Source organism: Ammospiza nelsoni, chromosome 3 (assembly GCF_027579445.1).
Source record: "Ammospiza nelsoni isolate bAmmNel1 chromosome 3, bAmmNel1.pri, whole genome shotgun sequence".
Lineage (NCBI taxonomy): Eukaryota > Metazoa > Chordata > Aves > Passeriformes > Passerellidae > Ammospiza > Ammospiza nelsoni.
Window position 1 is genome coordinate 113,775,115 of NC_080635.1, and position 24,355 is coordinate 113,799,469.

A 24,355-nucleotide genomic window follows, 5' to 3' on the forward strand; every position below is an offset into this window, starting at 1 on the left:
TGATTTTTTTTGTAAGAATTTGAATTTTTTTTGGTATATTTTTAATTTCCAGCTGCAGCAGCTGGGCCACAGCGTGGACAAGGTGGAGCTCATTGTGATGGGTGGGATAATTTGAATTTTTCCTGTAATAATTTGAATTTTTTGTAATAATTTGAATTTTTTTGTAGTAATTTTTATTTTATTTTATTTTATTTCATTTCCAGCTGCAGCAGCTGGGGCACAGCATGGACAAGGTGGAGTTCATCGTGATGGGAGCGAGAATTTGAATTTTTCCTGTAATAATTTGAATTTTTTTGTGATTTTTTTCATTTTTTCTGTAATAATTTTTATTTTAATTTATTTTATTGCATTTCCAGCTGCAGCAGCTGGGGCACAGCGTGGACAAGGTGGAGCTCATCGTGATGGGCGGGATAATTTGAATTTTTTCTGTAATAATTTGAATTTTTTTTGTAATAATTTTAATTTTTCCTGTAATAATTTGATTTTTTTTGTAAGAATTTGAATTTTTTTTGATATATTTTTAATTTCCAGCTGCAGCAGCTGGGGCACAGCGTGGACAAGGTGGAGCTCATTGCGATGGGAGCGAGAATTTGAATTTTTCCTGTAATAATTTGAATTTTTCCTGTAATAATTTGATTTTTTTTGTAATAATTTGAATTTTTTTTGATATATTTTTAATTTCCAGCTGCAGCAGCTGGGCCACAGCGTGGACAAGGTGGAGTTCATCGTGATGGGAGCGAGAATTTGAATTTTTCCTGCGATAATTTGAATTTTTCCTGTAATAATTTGATTTTTTTTGTAATAATTTTGATTTTAATTTATTTTATTGCATTTCCAGCTGCAGCAGCTGGGGCACAGCGTGGACAGGGTGGAGTTCATTGTGATGGGAGCGAGAATTTGAATTTTTCCTGTAATAATTTGAATTTTTTTGTGATTTTTTTCATTATTTCTGTAATAATTTTTATTTTATTTTATTTTATTTTATTTTATTTTATTTTATTTTATTTTATTTTATTTTATTCCATTTCCAGCTGCAGCAGCTGGGGTACAGCGTGGACAGGGTGGAGCTCATTGCAATGGGAGCGAGAATTTGAATGTTTCTTGTAATAATTTGAATTTTTTTGGTAATAATTTGAATTTTTTTGTAATAGTTTTTATTTTATTTTATTTGATTTCATTTTATTTCATTTTATTTTCCCGTTTAGCTGCAGCAGCTGGGGCACAGCGTGGACAAGGTGGAGCTCATTGCGATGGGAGCGAGAATTTGAATTTTTCCTGTAATAATTTGAATTTTTCCTGTAATAATTTGATTTTTTTTGTAAGAATTTGAATTTTTTTTTGGTATATTTTTAATTTCCAGCTGCAGCAGCTGGGCCACAGCGTGGACAAGGTGGAGTTCATCGTGATGGGAACGAGAATTTGAATTTTTCCTGCGATAATTTGAATTTTTCCTGTAATAATTTGATTTTTTTTGTAATAATTTTGATTTTAATTTATTTTATTTCATTTCCAGCTGCAGCAGCTGGGGCACAGCGTGGACAAGGTGGAGTTCATCGTGATGGGAGCGAGAATTTGAATTTTTCCTGCGATAATTTGAATTTTTCCTGTAATAATTTGATTTTTTTTGTAATAATTTTGATTTTAATTTATTTTATTGCATTTCCAGCTGCAGCAGCTGGGGCACAGCGTGGACAAGGTTGAATTCATCGTGATGGGAGGAACGTTCATGGCCCTGCCCGAGGATTATCGAGATTTCTTCATCAGGAACCTGCACGACGCCCTCTCCGGGCACACCTCCAACAACGTGGCCGAGGCTGTCAGGTGGGAAATACTGAAAATTTCAATTATTTATTGATCTATTTTATATTGATTTATAAATATACCCTGTAAATATGCCGTATTTATGAATATACAACGGCGATTATTGATGAAATTGTGCATTCACACCTGCACCGTGCCCTGTGTGTGCACAGCTCCAATAACGGCCCTGATGCTGTCAGGTGGGAAATATTGAAAATTTCAATTATTTATTTGTCCATTTTATATTTATTTTTAAATATACCCTGTAAATATACCATATTTATAAATACACAATGGAAATTATTGATGAAATTGTGCATTCACACCTGCACCGTGCCCTGTGTGTGCACAGCTCCAGTAACGTCCCTGAGGCTCTCAGGTGAGAAATACTGAAAATTTCAATTATTTATTGATTTATTTTATATTTATTTATAAATATACCATGTAAATATGTCATATTTATAAATACACAATGGAAATTATTGATGAAATTGTGCATTCACACCTGCACCGTGCCCTGGGCACAGCTCCAGTAATGTCCCTGAGGCTGCCAGGTGGGAAATATTGAAAATTTCAATTATTTATTGATCTATTTTATATTTATTTATAAATATACCCTGTAAATATGCCGTATTTATGAATATACAATGGCGATTATTGATGAAATTGTGCATTCACACCTGCACTGTGCCCTGGGCACAGCTCCAATAACGTGGCTGAGGCTGCCAGGTGAGGAATTATTTGTAATTTCAATTATTTATTTTAAAAAACATGAAGAGAATTGAGGTTTTTTTGGAAATATTTGGGTTTTTGAAAATTGGTTTTGTGTGAAAATATTTGGGTTTTGTGCGTTGAATATTCCAAAAGTCTGGTAAAGGCTGTCAGGTGAGGAAATATTTCTATATTTATAATTATACAATTTCAATTATTTAGTAAAAAAATTATTTATTTCTATATTTATAAATGTACAATTTAAGTTAATTATTTTTAAAGTATTTATTTGTATATTTATGAATACACAATGTAAATTATTTATGAAATTGTGCATTTGCCCCTGCACCGTGCCCTGGGCCCAGCCCCAATAACGTGGCTGCCAGGTGGGAAATTATTTATCATTTATATTATTTATTTAAAATAAAATGAGGAAAATCTGGTGGTTTTTTGAAAATATTTAGTTTTTGAAAATTGGTTTTTGTGGAAAATATTTGGGTTTTGAGCACTGAATATTCCAACAACGTGGCTGAGGCTGCCAGGTGAACAAATATTTCTGTGTTTATAAATATACAGCTTCAATTATTTAGTAAAAAATTATTTATTTTTATATTTATAAATGTACAATTTAAGTTAATCATTTAAAAAATATTCATTTGTATATTCATGAATACACAATGGAAATTATTGATGAAATTGTGCATTCACACCTGCACCGTGCCCTGTGTGTGCACACCTCCAGTAACGTCCCTGAGGCTGCCAGGTGGGAAATATTGAAAATTTCAATTATTTATTTGTCCATTTTATATTTATTTATAAATATACCATGTAAATATACCATATTTATAAATACACAATGGCAATTATTGATGAAATTGTGCATTCACACCTGCACCGTGCCCTGGGCACAGCTCCAGTAACGTCCCTGAGGCTCTCAGGTGGGAAATATTGAAAATTTCAATTATTTATTGATCTATTTTGTATTTATTTATAAATATACCATGTAAATATATCATATTTAGGAATATACAATGGAAATTATTCATTAAATTGTGCATTCACACCTGCACCGTGCCCTGGGCACAGCTCCAGTAACGGCCCTGAGGCTGCCAGGTGGGAAATATTGAAAATTTCAATTATTTATTTGTCCATTTTATATTTATTTATAAATATACCATGTAAGTATATCGTATTTATAAATACACAATGGAAATTATTGATGAAATTGTGCATTCACACCTGCACTGTGCCCTGGGCACAGCTCCAGTAACGTCCCTGAGGCTCTCAGGTGAGAAATATTGAAAATTTCAATTATTTATTGATTTATTTTATATTTATTTATAAATATACCATGTAAATATACCATATTTATAAATACACAATGGAAATTATTGATGAAATTGTGCATTCACACCTGCACCGTGCCCTGGGCACAGCTCCAGTAACGTCCCTGAGGCTCTCAGGTGGGAAATATTGAAAATTTCAATTATTTATTGATCTATTTTGTATTTATTTATAAATATACCATGTAAATATGTCATATTTAGGAATATACAATGGAAATTATTCATTAAATTGTGCATTCACACCTGCACCGTGCCCTGGGCACAGCTCCAGTAACGGCCCTGAGGCTGCCAGGTGGGAAATATTGAAAATTTCAATTATTTATTTGTCCATTTTATATTTATTTATAAATATACCATGTAAGTATATCGTATTTATAAATACACAATGGAAATTATTGATGAAATTGTGCATTCACACCTGCACCGTGCCCTGTGTGTGCACAGCTCCAGTAACGTCCCTGAGGCTGCCAGGTGGGAAATATTCATAATTTAAATTATTTATTGATCTATTTTATATTTATTTATAAATATATCCTCTAAATATATCATATTTATAAATACACAATGGGAATTATTGATGAAATTGTGCATTTATAATTGAATAAATGCATCAGGAACCTCCATGATGCCCTGTGTGTGCACAGCTCCAATAACATCCCTGAGGCTGTCAGGTGGGAAATATTGAAAATTTCAATTATTTATTGATCTATTTTGTATTTATTTATAAATATACCATGTAAATATGTCATATTTATAAATACACAATGGGAATTATTGATGAAATTGTGCATTCACACCTGCACCGTGCCCTGTGTGTGCACAGCTCCAGTAACGTCCCTGAGGCTGCCAGGTGGGAAATACTGAAAATTTCAATTATTTATTGATCTATTTTATATTTATTTATAAATATACCCTGTAAATATGCCGTATTTATGAATATACAATGGCGATTATTGATGAAATTGTGCATTCACACCTGCACTGTGCCCTGTGTGTGCACACTTCCAATAACGTGGCTGAGGCTGCCAGGTGGGAAACATTCATAATTTAAATTATTTATTTGTCCATTTTATATTTATTTATAAATATACCCTGTAAATATACCGTATTTATGGATACACAATGGGAATTATTCATTAAATTGTGCATTCACACCTGCACCGTGCCCTGGGCACAGCTCCAGTAACGTCCCTGAGGCTGCCAGGTGGGAAATATTCATAATTTCAATTATTTATTGATTTATTTTATGTTTATTTATAAATATACCCTGTAAATATACCGTATTTATGAATATACAATGGCAATTATTGATGAAATTGTGCATTTATAATTGAATAAATGCATCAGGAGCCTCCACGATGCCTTGTCTGGGCACACCTCAAATAACGGCCCTGAGGCTGCCAGGTGGGAAATATTGAAAATTTAAATTATTTATTTGTCCACTTTATATTTATTTATAAATATACCATGTAAATATACCATATTTATAAATACACAATGGAAATTATTCATTAAATTGTGCATTCACACCTGCACCGTGCCCTGTGTGTGCACAGCTCCAGTAACGTCCCTGAGGCTGTCAGGTGGGAAATACTCATAATTTCAATTATTTATTGATCTATTTTGTATTTATTTATAAATATACCATGTAAATATATCATATTTAGGAATATACAATGGAAATTATTCATGAAATTGTGCATTCACACCTGCACCCTGCCCTGGGCACAGCTCCAGTAACGGCCCTGAGGCTGCCAGGTGGGAAATATTGAAAATTTCAATTATTTATTTGTCCATTTTATATTTATTTATAAATATACCATGTAAGTATATCGTATTTATAAATACACAATGGGAATTATTCATTAAATTGTGCATTCACACCTGCACCGTGCCCTGGGCACAGCTCCAGTAACGTCCCTGAGGCTGCCAGGTGGGAAATATTCATAATTTCAATTATTTATTGATTTATTTTATGTTTATTTATAAATATACCCTGTAAATATACCGTATTTATGAATATACAATGGCAATTATTGATGAAATTGTGCATTTATAATTGAATAAATGCATCAGGAGCCTCCACGATGCCTTGTCTGGGCACACCTCAAATAACGGCCCTGAGGCTGCCAGGTGGGAAATATTGAAAATTTAAATTATTTATTTGTCCACTTTATATTTATTTATAAATATACCATGTAAATATACCATATTTATAAATACACAATGGAAATTATTCATTAAATTGTGCATTCACACCTGCACCGTGCCCTGTGTGTGCACAGCTCCAATAACGGCCCTGAGGCTGTCAGGTGGGAAATACTAAAAATATCAATTATTTATTGATTTATTTTATATTTATTTATAAATATACCCTGTAAATATGCCGTATTTATGAATATACAATGGAAATTATTCATGAAATTGTGCATTCACACCTGCACCGTGCCCTGTGTGTGTACAGCTCCAGTAACGTCCCTGAGGCTGTCAGGTGGGAAATACTCATAATTTCAATTATTTATTGATCTATTTTGTATTTATTTATAAATATACCATGTAAATATATCATATTTAGGAATATACAATGGAAATTATTCATGAAATTGTGCATTCACACCTGCACCGTGCCCTGGGCACAGCTCCAGTAACGGCCCTGAGGCTGCCAGGTGGGAAATATTGAAAATTTCAATTATTTATTTGTCCATTTTATATTTATTTATAAATATACCATGTAAGTATATCGTATTTATAAATACACAATGGGAATTATTCATTAAATTGTGCATTCACACCTGCACCGTGCCCTGGGCACAGCTCCAGTAATGTCCCTGAGGCTCTCAGGTGGGAAATATTCATAATTTCAATTATTTATTGATCTATTTTGTATTTATTTATAAATATACCCTGTAAATATACCTTATTTATAAATACACAATGGCAATTATTGATGAAATTGTGCATTCACACCTGCACCGTGCTCTGGGCACACCCCAGTAACGTCCCTGAGGCTCTCAGGTTTGAAAACAATTCCTGAGTTTTTGCTTCCCTTCCCACAAGGGAAGACCCCCGAGAACGCGACTGCGCAAACACGAACACCCTGATGTGAGAAACACGACATGGGTCAGTTCCACATTGCAAAGTTGTGAAAAGACAGGAGAGCCAATGATGTAAAGTTTCATTACCGACATCTTTCAAAATTGAACATCAGCATTAGCAACATCAGCAAAATCTGTGACCAAATTAAGAGGTTGAGGGAAAAGCTGAAAACTCGAACTACAGTTAAAGTCCGGTGATGAGGTTTTCTTTGTTTGAAGAGTTGATGGTTTCTTTGAAGAGTTGATGTCTCAGTCTTGAATCTTTGTTGCGTCTTTGGAGTTTCGTTGTGGAAATGTCAAGTGCAGGTTTTTGGATTTCAGTCCCAATGCCAGCACGGGTTTGCTGCGTCTCTGTGTGCGATGACAAAGACCGGATGTGGCTCTTGCTGCCATGATCTAGTTGAAGTGTTAGAACATGGGTTGGACTTGATGATCTTACAGGTCTCTTTCAGCCTAGAATTTCTGTGATTCTGCGATTCTCTTGAAGTTGTGATGAGCAGATCATTTATGCAGTAGTAGAATCTTGAATCCTGGAAATTTCTGTGAACTGAGGACCAGACTTGGACAACAAGACATCAGCAGATTATATACATCACGACAATCCCATCCTGTCAGATTATATACGTCACGACAATCCCATCCTGTGACAGGTAGAAAGTCACTTTGGTTGGAATTTTTACACATGACAATCCTTTTGTGACGCGACCAGCCCGGTGGGAACATTCACCCATTGCCAGTGGGTATTGGAATAGGAATCCCAACACGACCAGTTGGATTGTGCCTGGGCCAGTCTGACCCTCGCTGCCGGGCCAAAGGCAGCAGCTGTGGTGTGTCACCCAACCCAGAGACACCTTGGTGTGTCACCCAACCCAGAGACACCTTGGTGTGTCACCCCAGAGACACCTTGGTGTGTCACCCAACCCAGAGACACCTTGGTGTGTCACCCAACCCAGAGACACCTTGGTGTGTCACCCCAGAGACACCTTGGTGTGTCACCCCAGAGACACCTTGGCTTGCTGGCGGTTGCAGCTGGGCACTGAACAAGTCCAGGCTTGTTGGAACCCCGTTACCTCAAGAGGAATGGCTTCAGGTGACGGTGAAGAGAAAAAGGAGAGGATTCTGCTGGAGGGTTTAAATCCAGAGGTTTAAGAATCCCAACACGACCAGTTGGATTGTGCCTGGGCCGGTCTGACCCTCACTGCCAGGCCAAAGGCAGCAGCTGTGGTGTGTCACCCCAGAGACACCTTGGTGTGTCACCCCAGAGACACCTTGGTGTGTCACCCAACCCAGAGACACCTTGGTGTGTCACCCCAGAGATACCTTGGTGTGTCACCCCAGAGACACCTTGGTGTGTCACCCCAGAGACACCTTGGCTTGCTGGTGGTTGCAGCTGGGCACTGAACAAGGCCAAGGTTGTTAGGAACTCTGTTTACCTCAGGAGGTGGTGAAGAGAAAAAGGAGAGGATTCTGCTGGAGGGTTTAAATACAGAGGTTTAGGAATCCCAACACGACCAGTTGGATTGTGCCTGGGCCGGTCTGACCCTCTGTGTCACCCCAGAGATACCTTGGTGTGTCACCCCAGAGACACCTTGGTGTGTCACCCCAGAGACACCTTGGTGTGTCACCCAACCCAGAGACACCTTGGTGTGTCACCCCAGAGACACCTTGGCTTGCTGGCGGTTGCAGCTGGGCACTGAACAAGTCCAGGCTTGTTGGAACCCCGTTACCTCAAGAGGAATGGCTTCAGGCGATGGTGAACAGAAAAAGGAGAGGATTCTGCTGGAGGGTTTAAATCCAGAGGTTTAAGAATCCCAACATGACCAGTTGGATTGTGCCTGGGCCGGTCTGACCCTCACTGCCAGGCCAAAGGCAGCAGCTGTGGTGTGTCACCCAACCCAGAGACACCTTGGTGTGTCACCCAACCCAGAGACACCTTGGTGTGTCACCCCAGAGACACCTTGGTGTGTCACCCCAGAGATACCTTGGTGTGTCACCCCAGAGACACCTTGGTGTGTCACCCAACCCAGAGACACCTTGGTGTGTCACCCCACCCAGAGACACCTTGGTGTGTCACCCCAGAGACACCTTGGTGTGTCACCCAACCCAGAGACACCTTGGTGTGTCACCCCACCCAGAGACACCTTGGTGTGTCACCCAACCCAGAGACACCTTGGTGTGTCACCCCAGAGACACCTTGGTGTGTCACCCAACCCAGAGACACCTTGGTGTGTCACCCCAGAGACACCTTGGCTTGCTGGCGGTTGCAGCTGGGCACTGAACAAGGCCAGGTTTGTGAGGAACTCTGTTTATCTCAGGAGGAATGGCTTCAGGCGATGGTGAAGAGAAAAGGAGAGGATTCTGCTGGAGGGTTTAAATCCAGAGGTTTAAGAATCCCAACATGACCAGTTGGATTGTGCCTGGGCCGGTCTGACCCTCACTGCCGGGCCAAAGGCAGCAGCTGTGGTGTGTCACCCAACCCAGAGACACCTTGGTGTGTCACCCCAGAGACACCTTGGTGTGTCACCCCAGAGACACCTTGGTGTGTCACCCAACCCAGAGACACCTTGGTGTGTCACCCCAGAGACACCTTGGTGTGTCACCCAACCCAGAGACACCTTGGTGTGTCACCCCAGAGACACCTTGGTGTGTCACCCAACCCAGAGACACCTTGGTGTGTCACCCCAGAGACACCTTGGCTTGCTGGAGGTTGCAGCTGGGCACTGAACAAGGCCAGGCTTGTTGGAACCCCGTTACCTCAGGAGGAATGGCTTCAGGCGATGGTGAAGAGAAAAAGGAGAGGATTCTGCTGGAGGGTTTAATGTCCAGAGGTTTATTCCATGGTTACAGAGGTCTGAACGTGAGGACCTGCTCCAACAGAATTCGGCCGCATGCTCTGATCACCATTTTAAGCTCAGGGACAGGGGGAGGGGAGGGACAGGTGAGCACCAACCAGGTGACAGGGGCAGGGTCTCAGGGGGGGATGACACCCAGACAGGCCAATGACCCCTGGCCTGAGGGGCATCCTTTGAACTCGACCAACCACATGAGCCTTGCTGGAACGTTAACCCTGACTGACAGCCCAGCGGGGGCTCGGGGGGAAGGGGAGCAGAGGTGTAGGCACACCCGGGGAAGGGAGTTTACAGCGAGTGGGCACCAGAGCTGTGTCTGCGCCGGTGGCACGCGCCGTTCCCGACGTTTAACGACAGAGGGTTGCCGTTGATGTCAAATAGTGACAGAACGTAGCAAGATGCCTTCCCTTTCGGCATCAAGGGCAAATAGAAATTTGATTTGATGTCCCACAGCAATCTTTTTTAAGGTGCTTTAGTTTACCACAACCTGTCGCAGACATTTCTCCACAGAAATCCTTTCTTTCGGGTTTCTGTGTCTTGGGGAGGCCAGAGGCTCCAGCAGACAAGGTAAACAATTATTATCAGCTGCTGGGGGATGCACCAGGGACACCTTGATTGGCTCATTTCCCATGTTTATAATTAAGGGCCAATCACCAGTGCCAGCCAGGGGACTGAGTCCTTGAACACAACTTTGTTGTGGATTCTTTCTATCTGTTCTTAGCCTGGCCTAGCTGCTCTGCAAACCTCTCTATATTCTGATTAGTACAGTAATAATGTATTATATATAATGTCTTAATAAATCAAGCCTTCTGATCAAGAAACAAGATTCACCGTCTCTCTCTCACCAGCAGCGCCCACTCAGGCGCGGTGATAACAACCAAAGCAGACAGGCTTTTTATTAGGGTTTACTTGTACAGCATTAACAGAATTTTCTCAACATTTTCCTTGTTTTTCTGAAAGCTTTTCAATTTTATCCATTCGTTGTGTCAAATTGTGTTCCAGTGTTTCTTCCAAAGCATTGACCTGTGAATTTGCAGCGTTTTGTGAACTCCTGAGTTTACTGCAAGCTGTTAGCATCTGTGTAATTGTTGGAGGCTGATCAGGCAAAGCTAAAATAATTTTTCTACATTCATCATTAGCGTTTACAGAAGCAAGATTTTAAATGATATAAGAGCGGGCTTGTTCATCTGGGCATTGCCTTTCAACTGCTGGAGTCAATCTATCCAAAAAAGAACCATAAGGTTCAGTTTCACCTTGTTTGATCAGTGGATAAGAACTCAAATGAGAGCCAGGGGGCTCAAGTGAAAGCAAGGCTTTTTTAGCAGCATTTTGAATGTCTGCTAACACAGGCCTGGGCAGTTCAGCTGCTTCGTTTTCAGGCCTGCTGTAAGGTGAATCACCGGCTAATTGAGCAACATCTACGTTGGCATAATCAGTATTTGCATATCCTTCAACCAACTTATTAAGTAGTTTTTTTCCATTGTAATTCCCATAGTGGGTGCTGTGAATTGGTTAAGATCAGAGAGGCCACATTCCTGCAATCAGCAGGAGCTAAATCAGGAGAGTTAAAAGTATTTTTCAACACACTATTTAAATAGGGAGAAGAAAATCTACTTTCTTTCAAAGCTCGTCGCAAATCTTTTATATCACGATGATCAAGTCTTTCGTATTTTGGATTTCTGTCATTTCTTCTCTATTTTACTGGTAAAGCAAGATATTGTTCTTTTAAATCTGAATATTTTTCTAGTTTCTGATTAACGTATGACCAATCAGGTAAATTTAATGGAAAAATCAAAATTGTCACTTTGATCGGCGACAGGTTGACTTTTACTTGTAACCACTATATTTTCCGATTCTGAAAAATCACTAAATCCAAACTTTCTAGGCACTCTGCTTAGATCTAAATTCCTGACAGGGTCACTGTGCTCTTGTCCAGGAGTTCTGATAACTCTGGGAACTCGGCCATAAAAGCAGGGCTGGAGTCCCCCAGACAGCACCTCTCGTCTGAGGCCCGGCCCCGAGGGGCTGGGACAGAGCTGTGCTCTCCTGTCCGGGGAAAATTGCTGAATTTTTGAACTTGGAGTTCGCTGCTTTACCGCAAGTTTCACGTTGTTCCTTTCAGCCAATCACACACAGCAGACACGGATTGACGAGCGTTCTATCCAGTCTTACAAAACACACGCCATGGGAGCTAAAACAAAGCCTGGTTCATCGTGTTGCCCGATTGATAAATGACACAAAACTCGGATAAGTTTTGTGGGTGCTTTATTAAGGGCCCGGGGAGCTCGGGGGACTCACGTCCCTCAAACCCGAGCCCTGATGCCGAATTTTGCCCCAAAAGGCGAGAATAACTGCCTAAGAGACTCAGCTTAAGTCAGATAAGCAGGAGGTATTTTATTGCGACGCGTCGGGGAAATCACAAAATGGATTTCTGAGTTTCCCGTAACAAAGGCAGGCCTTTTATACAGTTTTGGATATAGGATTACATCAGATCATATACATAATCATATCTTTGCATGAATATTCATAAGGGGCGTGGCGTAGGCGGAGCGTGGGCGGGGACACCTCTTTTGAGGATCTTCTTGGTGGTCGTTCCGGTTGCCTTCATCATGGGCTGGGGTCTCCAGATGAGTCTTCCTCCTTGAACCTTTGAACCCCTTTCCTAATTTGGCCAATTCCCGGTGTGCTTGGCTTGGTCCCCGTGGCTTGGCGAGGCTCTTAGGGTCGGTTTGACATTGTCGGCTCTGAACGTGCTCAGCCCATCAGTTCCCCCATCCCTGTCTCTCTTTCCTGTCACTGTGTTCCGTGCTTTAGCCCATTTATTGCTCTGTGTGTTTCCTAAATGCTCTGCTTTCTTCAAATGCCTCACATTCTATGTTTTCACTCATTATTTCTTGAAGGCTATCTGCTTTGGGGCTTCAGCCCCCAAATTCACGTATGGGTGCTTCCCTCTTATCCGTGCGATTCACCAGAAAGTCTCCAAGAAACAGTTCCCCGTTCCCCTTGCCTGGTCACATTCCTTGGCTCACAAACAGGATCACGAATCCTCTGCTTATCTTATTCTCAGAGCGTTGTACGCTGCCTCCAGACAGGTTGGCATTCTGACTTTCCTGCGCTGGTTTAATTATTTATTAAATCTCTAAGACTCCCTGCTAGGTTACACACAAAACCCAACACACACTTTCAACGGCTACAAAACTACTTTTTAACAAACCAGTTCACACACAACTCACTATAATTAAATATTTTGCTAAATTTCATTTCTTTTCCAACGCTAGGCCGCGGCAAAGCGTCCAGAATCGGACAACATCGGAACCAGACCAGTGAAGAGATTTTTGTTTTTATTTCCAACACGTCAGCCTCAAAATACAAAATGGGGACACGACAGCTCCCTGATCCACACCCGAATGTCTCCCGAGGGTGGCATGATACAGAAATCCATAAAATCATCTCAGTCTGGATTTCAGCCAATCACACACAGAAGACACGTATTGACGAGCGTTCTGTCCAATCTTATAAATCTTATCAAAGATTTATAAGATATCTTTATAATCTTACAAAACACACGTAGTGGTAGCTAAAACAAAGCCTGGTTCATAGGAGACGAAGAACAGAGCTGTGTTCATGCTAACCTCCTAAAATACCCAGTAAATGACCTTGTTGCCCTCCCAAAGGCAGTTCCACCGAGGCCTGCTGTGGTTTGTCACATCTGCTGCTCGGGAAACTTTTCTGCAGTGCCAACAAAACTCCAAGTTTTGGGGAGGCGTAAAACGATGTGAATGAGTTCCCTGAGGAGCCGTGTCCTTCACAAAGTCTTTTTCCAACTTATTTTTGATTTTATTGTGATCAAATCCCACTTGCGAAGAGCAGCAGGGGATTTTTGTTGGGTTTTTGTGCAAGAAAAAGCGGGAGGGAAAAAAAGAAATAAATAAAAGAAATAATGAAAGAAATCAAAGAAATCGAAGGAGCTCAAGGGTTTGGCGCCCTCCAGTGGAAAATTGGAATGAAGTTGCAGCTTTGAAATATAAAAAATTGGATTTAAAATAATTTAATTTAGAGGTGAGAGCTCTAAAATCAGATTTTTATCAAGCGTTCCTTTCAAAATCACAAGAATTTTAACTTTTCCCTGGTCTATTGAAGCAGCCTTGCTTTCATGCTCTTCCCATCCTCTTTCATGCCTTCATGTCACGTGTAATAATTTCTGTTACTCCTGGATCTTCCATCCTACATACTTCTTTAAACCATTTCCTAAAAATCCTCTAACCTTATGGATTCCAACAAAAAAATACCCCCAAAAAAACTCCAAAAAGCACCCCCCAAAAAATACCCAAAAAAAACCCCAAAAAAATCTGATTTTAGAGCTCTCACCTCTAAATGAAATTATTTTAAATCCATCATTTCCACCAGAAATGATTTTAAATCCAATTTTTTATATTTCAAAGCTGCAACTTCATTCCAATTTTCCACTGGAGGGCGCCAAACCCTTGAGCTCCTTCGATTTCTTTGATTTCTTTCATTATTTCTTTTATTTTTTCTTTTTTTTTCCTCCCGCTTTTTCTTGCTCAAAAACCCAACAAAAATCCCCTGCTGCTCTTCGCAAGTGGGATTTGATCAAAATAAAATAAAAAATAAGTTGGAAAAAGACTTTGTGAAGGACACGGCTCCTCAGGGAACTCATTCACATCATTGCAGTGATTCATGCTCTGGCAAGTCCATATTTTATTTTACCTTTTATTTTTTTTTTCTGCTGTTGCAGGTGTTTTAGCTGATTTTATTGAGCCTCAAATCATTTTTTAAGCTGCTGGATAGATAAGAAAGGGAAAAAATATTTAATTTTTATGTTTTAAAGGCAAAGTGACACCGGGAGAGGGTGACAAAAATCACTGGGGGTTCCTCAGCAGATAAATATCAAAATTTCTATTTTTAACATCAAAATCAAGGTTTATATTTTTAATATAAAAATCAAGGTTTATATTTCTAACATAAGGTTTATATTTTTAACATGAGGTTTATATTTTTAACATCAATATCAAGGTTTATATTTTTAATATAAAAATTAAGGCTTATATTTTTAATAGAAGGTTTATATTTTTAATATAAAAATCGAGGTTTATATTTTTAGTATAAGGTTTATATTTTTAACATGAAAATCAAGGTTTATATTTTTAATATAAAAATCAAGGTTTAAATTTTTAACATAAGGTTTATATTTTTAAGATGAAAATCAAGGTTTATATTTTGTTAAAATATATTTTTACTATAAAAATCACTCTGTGGGAGTTGCTGGAGTTGCATTGGGAGGGGTGGAATTTATTTCTGTTTGTGGCCAGGATTCAGCTCCTCCATGGGAAAAAAATCCACTGAATTACAGATAAAACTGGATTTTTTACAGCTTTAAAATTGTAAATTTTGGGGATGATGAAATCTGCTGGAGAGGGAGATTTTTCCTTGGAAATTTGGATTTTTGGCGCCACTCCCATGGCTGGGGAGCTCTGAGGGCTTTTCCCTGTTGGGATCTGAATGGGATCTGAGTGGGATCTGCAGGATTCATTTCTTGGGCAAATCTTTATTTCAGTTTCGATTTTGTAAGGAGATTTTGTTCCTGTGGGACAGGACCTTGAGACTTGACAGAATCTCAGAATCCTGGCACGGTTTGGGTTGGAATCTCAGAATTCTGGAATGGTTTGGGTTGGAATCTCAGAATTCCTTCACAGTTTGGGTTGGAATCTCAGAATCCTGGCACGGTTTGGGTTGGAATCTCAGAATTCTGGAATGGTTTGGGTTGGAATCTCAGAATTCCTTCACAGTTTGGGTTGGAATCTCAGAATTCCTTCACAGTTTGGGTTGGAATCTCAGAATTCTGGAATGGTTTGGGTTGGAATCTCAGAATTCTGAAGTAGTTTGGGTTGGAATCTCTGAATTCTGATGTAGTTTGGGTTGGAATCTCAGAATCCTGGCACGGTTTGGGTTGGAATCTCAGAATTCCTTCACAGTTTGGGTTGGAATCTCAGAATCCTGGCAGGGTTTGGGTTGGAATCTCAGAATTCTGATGAGGTTTGGGTTGGAATCTCAGAATCCTGGCAGGGTTTGGTTGGAATCTCAGAATTCTGGAAGGTTTTGGGTTGGAATCTCAGAATCCTGGCATGGTTTGGGTTGGAATCTCAGAATCTTGGCACGGTTTGGGTTGGAATCTCAGAATTCTGGTGTCGTTTGGTTTGGAATCTCAGAATCCTGGCACAGTTTGGTTTGGAATCTCAGAATTCTGGTGTAGTTTGGGTTGGAATCTCAGAATCCTGGAATGGTTTGGTTTGGAATCTCAGAATCCTGATGTAGTTTGGGTTGGAATCTCAGAATCCTGGAATGGTTTGGTTTGGAATCTCAGAATCCTGATGTAGTTTGGGTTGGAATCTCAGAATCCTGGCATGGTTTGGGTTGGAATCTCGCAATTCTGATGTGGTTTGGGTTGGAATCTCAGAATCCTGGATTGGTTTGGTTTGGAATCTCAGAATCCTGATGTAGTTTGGGTTGGAATCTCAGAATCCTGGCAGGGTTTGGGTTGTAATCTCAGAATAGTGATGTAGTTTGGGTTGGAATCTCAGAATCCTGGCAGGGTTTGGTTGGAATCTCAGAATCTTGGCACGGTTTGGGTTGGAATCTCAGAATTCTGGTGTAGTTCGGGTTGGAATCTCAGAATCCTGGAATGGTTTGGTTTGGAATCTCAGAATCCTGATGTAGTTTGGGTTGGAATCTCAGAATCCTGGCATGGTTTGGGTTGGAATCTCGCAATTCTGATGTGGTTTGGGTTGGAATCTCAGAATCCTGGAATGGTTTGGTTTGGAATCTCAGAATCCTGATGTAGTTTGGGTTGGAATCTCAGAATCCTGGCAGGGTTTGGGTTGTAATCTCAGAATAGTGATGTAGTTTGGGTTGGAATCTCAGAATCCTGGCAGGGTTTGGTTGGAATCTCAGAATCTTGGCACGGTTTGGGTTGGAATCTCAGAATTCTGGTGTCGTTTGGTTTGGAATCTCAGAATCCTGGCACAGTTTGGTTTGGAATCTCAGAATTCTGGTGTAGTTCGGGTTGGAATCTCAGAATCCTGGAATGGTTTGGTTTGGAATCTCAGAATCCTGATGTAGTTTGGGTTGGAATCTCAGAATCCTGGCAGGGTTTGGGTTGTAATCTCAGAATAGTGATGTAGTTTGGGTTGGAATCTCAGAATCCTGGCAGGGTTTGGTTGGAATCTCAGAATCTTGGCACGGTTTGGGTTGGAATCTCAGAATTCTGGTGTAGTTCGGGTTGGAATCTCAGAATCCTGGAATGGTTTGGTTTGGAATCTCAGAATCCTGATGTAGTTTGGGTTGGAATCTCAGAATCCTGGCATGGTTTGGGTTGGAATCTCGCAATTCTGATGTGGTTTGGGTTGGAATCTCAGAATCCTGGAATGGTTTGGTTTGGAATCTCAGAATCCTGATGTAGTTTGGGTTGGAATCTCAGAATCCTGGAATGGTTTGGGTTGGAATCTCAGAATTCTGATGAGGTTTGGGTTGGAATCTCAGAATTCTGGCAGGGTTTGGGTTGGAATCTCAGAATCCTGGCACAGTTTGGGTTGGAATCTCAAAATTCTGATGTAGTTTGGGTTGGAATCTCAGAATCCTGGCAGGGTTTGGATTGGAATCTCAGAATTCTGATGTAGTTTGGGTTGGAAATGACCTCACCTCATCCCTTCCACACACTGGTACACTTCCACTCTCCTATCTTTCTCCAAGCCCCAATTTTCTCCCTTTTTCCCCATAATTTCTGCTTTTTGTCCCTACCCCGTGCTCTGCTGGCAGGCTGACACACCGACCTGAGGGACCATCACTCTGCCAACGTCATTTTCAATTTTCAATTATCATCCACGTCATTTTCAATTTTCATTTTGTGCTGCTTCATCTCCATCAGCTCTCTGAGCTGCCAGCTAATCTGATAAAAATGATCCTTTCCCTCACTGGGACAGGGTAAAAAAATTCCTGTATCTCCCGAAATTCTGCTTTTCTTACAGATCAATGTGTGAACTCACCGAGCGAAACTTTGGTTTTTACAAAGATAAACAGGGAAACTTCCAGAGGGAAGGAAAGAGATGAATTCCCTGGGTTTTAATATTTCTGCAGCGCCTTCCTTTTGGGGGAATAAACAGGAATTCAGACAGAAATCTTTGCTCGAGGGGGTTGAGTTTGCTTGAGAAATGGCTTGGCCGAGGAGTGGGTAAAGAATTGCGGAGCCAGGGGCGATCTTTGTTTCTGAGAGTTGTGAGAAGTTTTCATTTTTCTCACTCCAGACTTTCTGGGTGCCTGTCAGGCCGGGCTGTGGGCTCGCTGATAAGCTTCCCTTCCTTAGAAGCAGCTTTGCAATTATTAAAATTATTCATGATTTCATAATCTCCAAAAAAAAATCGCCGCTGGATGGATTTTTTTGCTTGTCCCTCATGCGCTCCCCTCACGGCCCCGAGCGCGGGGCTGATGGCGGCTCCTTTTGCTCTGAGCGAGGACAATGAGGGCAGGAGGAAGGTGTAAAATTGCGGCTTTTTTTGCTCTTTGAGGACAAGGAGGGCAGGGGGAAGGTTTAAAATGATGTAAAACCCTCATGCAGATGAGAATTCCTGATGCAGATGAGAATTCATTGCTGCTCCCGTCCCTCACCTGACCCGTGAGTCATGAGGGGAGCGGGGCTCGTTGAGCGCCGCCGCCGCCGCCGTGAGTCACCACAGAGGCGGGAGCGGCGGGAGCGGACTCCTAATGAGGGAACAGCGGGGATGGGGAAAGCTGCAAAACGTGGGATTGTGCGGTCCTGAACAACCCTGGGGGAAAGGCTGGAAAATCTGGGAGTGTGCAGTCCTGAACAACCCTGGGGGAAAGGCTGGAAAATCTGGGATTGTGCAGTCCTGAACAACCCTGGGGGAAAGGCTGGGAAATCTGGGATTGTGCAGCCCTGAACAACCCTGGGGGAAAGGCTGGAAAATCTGGGAGTGCAGCTCCTGAGCTGGGATGGGGGAAAGGCAGGAAAATCTGGGATTGTGCAGCCCTGAACCTCCTGAACCGGGATGGGGGAAAGCAGGAAAATCTGGGATTGTGCAGCCCTGAACCTCCTGATCTGGGCTGGGGGAAAAGCAGGAAAATCTGGGATTGTGCAGCCCTGAACAACCCTGGGATTGCAGCCCTGAACCTCCTGATCTGGGCTGGGGGAAAAGCAGGAAAATCTGGGATTGTGCAGCCCTGAACATCCTGGGATTGCAGCCCTGAACCTGCTGAACTGGGCTGGGGGAAAAGAAGGAAAATTTGGGATTGTGCAGCCCTGAATGTCCTGGGAGTGCAGGCACAAAAATCTGGGATTGCAGCCCTGAGCCAGGCTGGGGACAGGCAGGAAAATCTGGGATCGTGCAGGAGCTGGAATTCCAGCCTGGGGAAAAAGCAGGAAAATCTGGGATTGGAGCTCCTGAGTTGGGCTGGGGCAAAAGCAGGAAAATCTGGGATTGTGCAGCCCTGAACCACCCTGGGGGAAAAGCATGAAAATCTGGGATTGCAGATCCTGAGCCAGCCTGGGGAAAAGCAGGAAAATCTGGGATTGTGCAGCCCTGAGCTGGATGGGGGAAAAGCAGGAAAATCTGGGATTGTGCAGCCCTGAGCTGGATGGGGAAAAGCATCCGTCCACCTTTTCCTTGGATTTTCGTCCTCCATTTCCTTGGATTTCCATTCATCTTTTCCTTGGATTTCCATCCCCCATTTCCTCAGATTTCCATCCCCCATTTCCTTGCATTTCCATCGATTTCCTTGAATTTCCATTCACTTTTCCTTGGATTTCCATCCACTTTTTCAATTAATTTCCATCCATCATTTCCTTGGATTTCCTTCCATCATTTCCTTGGATTTCCATCCACTTTTTCCCTGGATTTCCATCCCCCATTTCCTTGGATTTCCATCCACCTTTCCTTGGATTTCCATCCACCTTTTCCTCGGATTTCCATCCCCCATTTCCTTGGAATTCCTTCCACCTTTTCCTTGGATTTCCATCCACCTTTTCCTCAGATTTCCATCCCCCATTTCCTTGCATTTCCATCCACCTTTCCTTGCATTTCCATCCATCTTTTCCTTGGATTTCCATGCATCTTTTCCTTGGATTTCCATCCACTTTTTCCTTGCATTTCCTTCCACCTTTTCCTTGGATTTTCGTCCTCCATTTCCTTGGATTTCCATCCACCTTTTCTTCGGATTTCCATCCCCCATTTCCTTGGATTTCCATTGATTTCCTTGAATTTCCATTCACTTTTCCTTGGATTTCCATCCACTTTTCCTTGGATTTCCATCCACTTTTTCAATGAATTTCCATCCATCATTTCCTTGGATTTCCTTCCATCATTTCCTTGGATTTCCATCCACTTTTTCCCTGGATTTCCATCCACCATTTCCTCAGATTTCCATCCACCTTTTCCTTGGATTTCCATCCACCATTTCCTTGGATTTCCATCCACTTTTTCCTTGGATTTCCATTCACATTTTCCTTGGATTTCCATCACCTTTTCCTTGGATTTCCATCTAATTTTTCCTTGGATTTCCATCCACCTTTTCCTTGGATTTCAGATTTTTCAGCCAGAGACATCTCCAACCCCAACCATTCTCAGATTTTCACCCAAATTTCAGATATTTCATCCAAAGAATTCTCCAACCCCAACCATTCTCAAATCCCACCCAAATTTCAGATATTTCAGCCACAGACTTCTCCAACCCAAACATTCTCAGATTCCCACCTGAATTTCAGATTTTTCAGCCAGAAACCTCTGCAACCCCAAAATTCTCAAGTTCTCAGTTTAATTTCAGATATTTCATCCAAAGACTTCTCCAACCCCAACCATTCTCAGATTTTCACCTTAATTTCTCATATTTCATCCAGAGATCTCTCCAACCCCAAAATTCTCAATTTCCCACATTAATTTCAGATATTTCATCCAAAGACCTCTCCAACCCCAACCTTTCTCAGATCCCACCATAATTTCTGATATTTCAGCCAGAGACCTCTCCAACCCCAAAATTCTCAATTTCCCACCTAAATTTCTTGTATTTCAGCCAGAGATCTCTCCAACCCCAAAATTCTCAGATTTTCACCCAAATTTCAGATATTTCATCCAAAGACCTCTCCAACCCCAAAATTCTCAATTTCCCACCTTAATTTCAGATATTTCATCCAAAGATCTCTCCAACCCCAAAATTCTCAAGTTCTCAGTTTAATTTCAGATATTTCATCCAAAGACCTCTCCAGCCCCAAAATTCTCAGATTCCCACCTGAATTTCAGATTTTTCAGCCGTTCCTCTGATGGCTCCAAGAATTGCCGGTGCCTGCAGGCAGAGGGCAGCGCTGCCTGGGATTTTGGGAGGGTTGCGAGGTTCTGGCACAGAATTCCCGGAGAATTTTGGGCCGGTTTTGGATCCCTGGAAGTGTCCGAGGCCAGGTTGGAGCAATCTGCGATAGGGGAAGGAGCTGGATGAGCTTGGAGCTCCCTCCCCACCCAAACCCGTCTGCAATTTTGGCATTCTGAAGGTTCAGCAACGCCTGAATTTTAATTTTAATATCAATAAACAAACCTGCTTTTAAAAATGCTTTAAAAAAAAAACGAAAACATGCTTTTATAAAGTAGAAATCTGTTCTAAATAAGAATTTTGAGCTTTTTCTGCGAGACAGCTTCCTGCAGGGCAGTCTGGTGCCGCGTTTTAACCAGAATTCGGCTTTTTTGCTCGGTTTTTAGGGTTCTGTGGGATATTTGGGGTAACAGATGAGCACGTTGAGGCTGTGAATGTTTCCCAGTGAGCCCAGTAGGGCAGTCTGGTGCCGCGTTTTAACCAGAATTCGGCTTTTTTGCTCGGTTTTTGAGGTTCTGTGGGATATTTGGGGTAACGGATGAGCACGTTGAGGCTGTGAATGTTTCCCAGTGAGCCCAGTAGGGCAGTCTGGTGCTGCATTTTAACCAGAATTCGGCTTTTTTGCTCGGTTTTTGAGGTTCTGTGGGATATTTGGGGTAACAGATGAGCACGTTGAGGCTGTGAATGTTTTCCAGTGAGCCCAGAGTGAGAAATCTCCTGGCCAGAGGTCTCAGCAAACCCTTTTCCCCTCCTGCTCCCGCAGGCAGCCAAAAAACCGCCCCAAATTGCCTCGAAATGTCCCTTAATTGAGCTCCCCGAGCTGCTAATTGTGATTGCAACAAAAAAAAACCACAAAAAAAACACAAAAAAATCCCCAAATAACCGAGGCAGGCTTTGAGTCACCGCGGTGATTCATGCCGGGGCCGCGAGTGCTCCTGCTCTGCTCTTATCTCCTCTCATCTGTGACTGCTCTCCTCTTATCTCCTCTTACCTCCTCTTATCTGTGCTGACCCTCTGCTCCAGGGGATGCTCCTTCATTTCATCCACCTCGGCCCCAAATCCGTGGAATTTTGGGGGATTTCAGGAGCTCAATCTCTGCCCTGGGGGGAGAACGGGAAATTAAAAATTGAGTTTGAGTCGGCGCCCTGCTGTCCTGAGGGGCTGCCGGGACAGGGAGGCCCCCGGAGCTCCAAATTCCTGCAGCGATTTTGGGATGTGGGGACTCGCCGGTTGGGTTTCAAATTTTAAATTTTAGAAATTTTCATAGGAATGAAATGGTTGCAAAAATAGGAATCAGCCCTTGCCCTGCAGTAATGAGGGGGTGCAGGGACAGGGAGGCTCCCGAAGCTCCAAATTCAGCCCCAATTCCTGCAGCGGTTTGGGGATGTGGGGACTCACCGGTTGGTTTTTAAATTTTAAATTTTTAGAATTTTCATAGGAATAAATTGGTTATAAAAATAGGAATACAATTAGAGTTGTAATAATGATTTGGGCAGTTTGAATTAGGGCAATGTGAGACAAAGAGTTATGGATGTCCAGGTACCTTTTGTGGGCAAAAGGACACACATTAACCAATAATTAATCCTTAAAAACAATAATTCATACGCCTCATCCATGATGCATCAATTCCATTCAAACACAGGATTCTGCCTGCTCATCCTCAGCTTCTTCCTCTGAATCTTAAGGTGGGAAGAAGTTCATTTCTCCTGATAAGAGAACAATAAATTCTTTATCTCTGAAAGACTCAGGTGTCCTGGGGCTGCTCTCTGCTGCCTCATTCCTTTCTTCAAAAAATCCCACCAACATAATTCTTATTTTAACTACAAAATTTACCTTTGAATCACAAAACTACATTTATAATATTATTAAAATGTGAATACAGCACTAGCAGTCAATAAATCCAAATACAAATGGTGAATATCTGCCACGTAGAGCCATAGAAAAAATGCACAAACCAAATAAAATGCACTTTTCACCGAGGGGAATGGCAGGAGGCAAAGGGGCTGGAAATTGTTTGGATCCATCCAAGCTTGTCTGTGAAATCCCTGCGGACATCCCGCGGGCCAGGCAGCAGATAAGTGGCTGTTGTTGTCGTGCCAGATCGTTTAGAGCACAAAATCTGCCCAATTTCCCTTTTGTTCACTGAGGTTTGCAGCCCGGCTCCCAATAATTCTGGAAAAAACCAGGCAGATTGTCTTTGTCTCCAGCTTGGGATGGGCACAGGATCCCCAGGGAGGTTCTGGTTCCTCATCCCTGGAAATGTCCAAGGCCGGAGCAACCAGGGAGGTGTTGAGGTTGGGAATGGGGTGAGCTTTGAGGTCCTTTCCCACCCAAACCATTTATTTATATTTATATTTACTGTTAAAACCTGCTTATCACTGAGTGTTAATCCCTGAATGCCTTTCTAAGTCGTGCGTTTTATTTCAAGACTTCTGGGGTAAAAATACCCAGAATTTATGGGTTTGCACCCCAGAGCTCTCTGCCCTTTGTTGCTGCTCATTTGCCGACTTTTAACTGCTGTGTTTGATGTTATTTGGAAGCTCTGTGAGCAAAAATTCATTTCATCAGATCCTGATCTCAGCCATGGATGTGCCGAGGCTCCGGCACAGGATCCCCAGGGAGGTTCTGGTTCCTCATCCCTGGAATTGTCCAAGGCTGGAGCAACCTGGAAGGTGTTGAGGTTGGAATGGGGTGAGCTTGGAGGTCCTTTCCCACCCAAACCATTTAATATTTACTATTAAAACCTGTTTATATTTACTGTTAAAACCTGTTTATCACTGAGTGTAAATTCCTCCATAAATCTTGCAGAATTTATGGAATTTTACCCCAAAGCTGCTGATTTCCTGCTGCATTTCCCAGCTTTTAACTGCTGGAGTTGTTATTTGGAAGCTCTGTGAGCAAAAATTCATTTCATCAGATCCTGATCTCATGGCAGGGAGCTTTGCATCTTCCTTCCTTCCTTCCTTCCTTCCTTCCTTCCTTCCTTCCTTCCTTCCTTCCTTCCTTCCTTCCTTCCTTCCTTCCTTCCTTCCTTCCTTCCTTCCTTCCTTCCTTCCTTCCTTCCTTCCTTCCTTCCTTCCTTCCTTCCTTCCTTCCTTCCTTCCTTCCTTCCTTCCTTCCTTCCTTCCTTCCTTCCTTCCTTCCTTCCTTCCTTCCTTCCTTCCTT

The 24,355-nt window shown here is 41.9% G+C and overlaps 1 protein-coding gene across 2 annotated transcripts in view; it reads left to right on the top strand.

Moving 5' to 3' along the window:
• The window catches only part of ELP3 (elongator acetyltransferase complex subunit 3), a 46,592-nt gene extending 28,641 nt beyond the window's left edge, over nucleotides 1-17,951 (top strand). The window contains exons 7-8 of one of the 2 annotated variants that reach the window (XM_059468436.1): nucleotides 1,667-1,821; nucleotides 17,844-17,951. In XM_059468436.1, the coding sequence (XP_059324419.1) occupies nucleotides 1,667-1,821; nucleotides 17,844-17,925 (237 nt within the window). In that variant the 3' untranslated portion in view covers nucleotides 17,926-17,951. Of the gene's footprint in view, nucleotides 1-1,666; nucleotides 1,822-6,914; nucleotides 7,149-17,843 lie in introns of those variants that run through there. The other variant, XM_059468437.1, reaches the window with a different exon arrangement.
• Nucleotides 17,952-24,355: the final 6,404 nt, after the last annotated feature.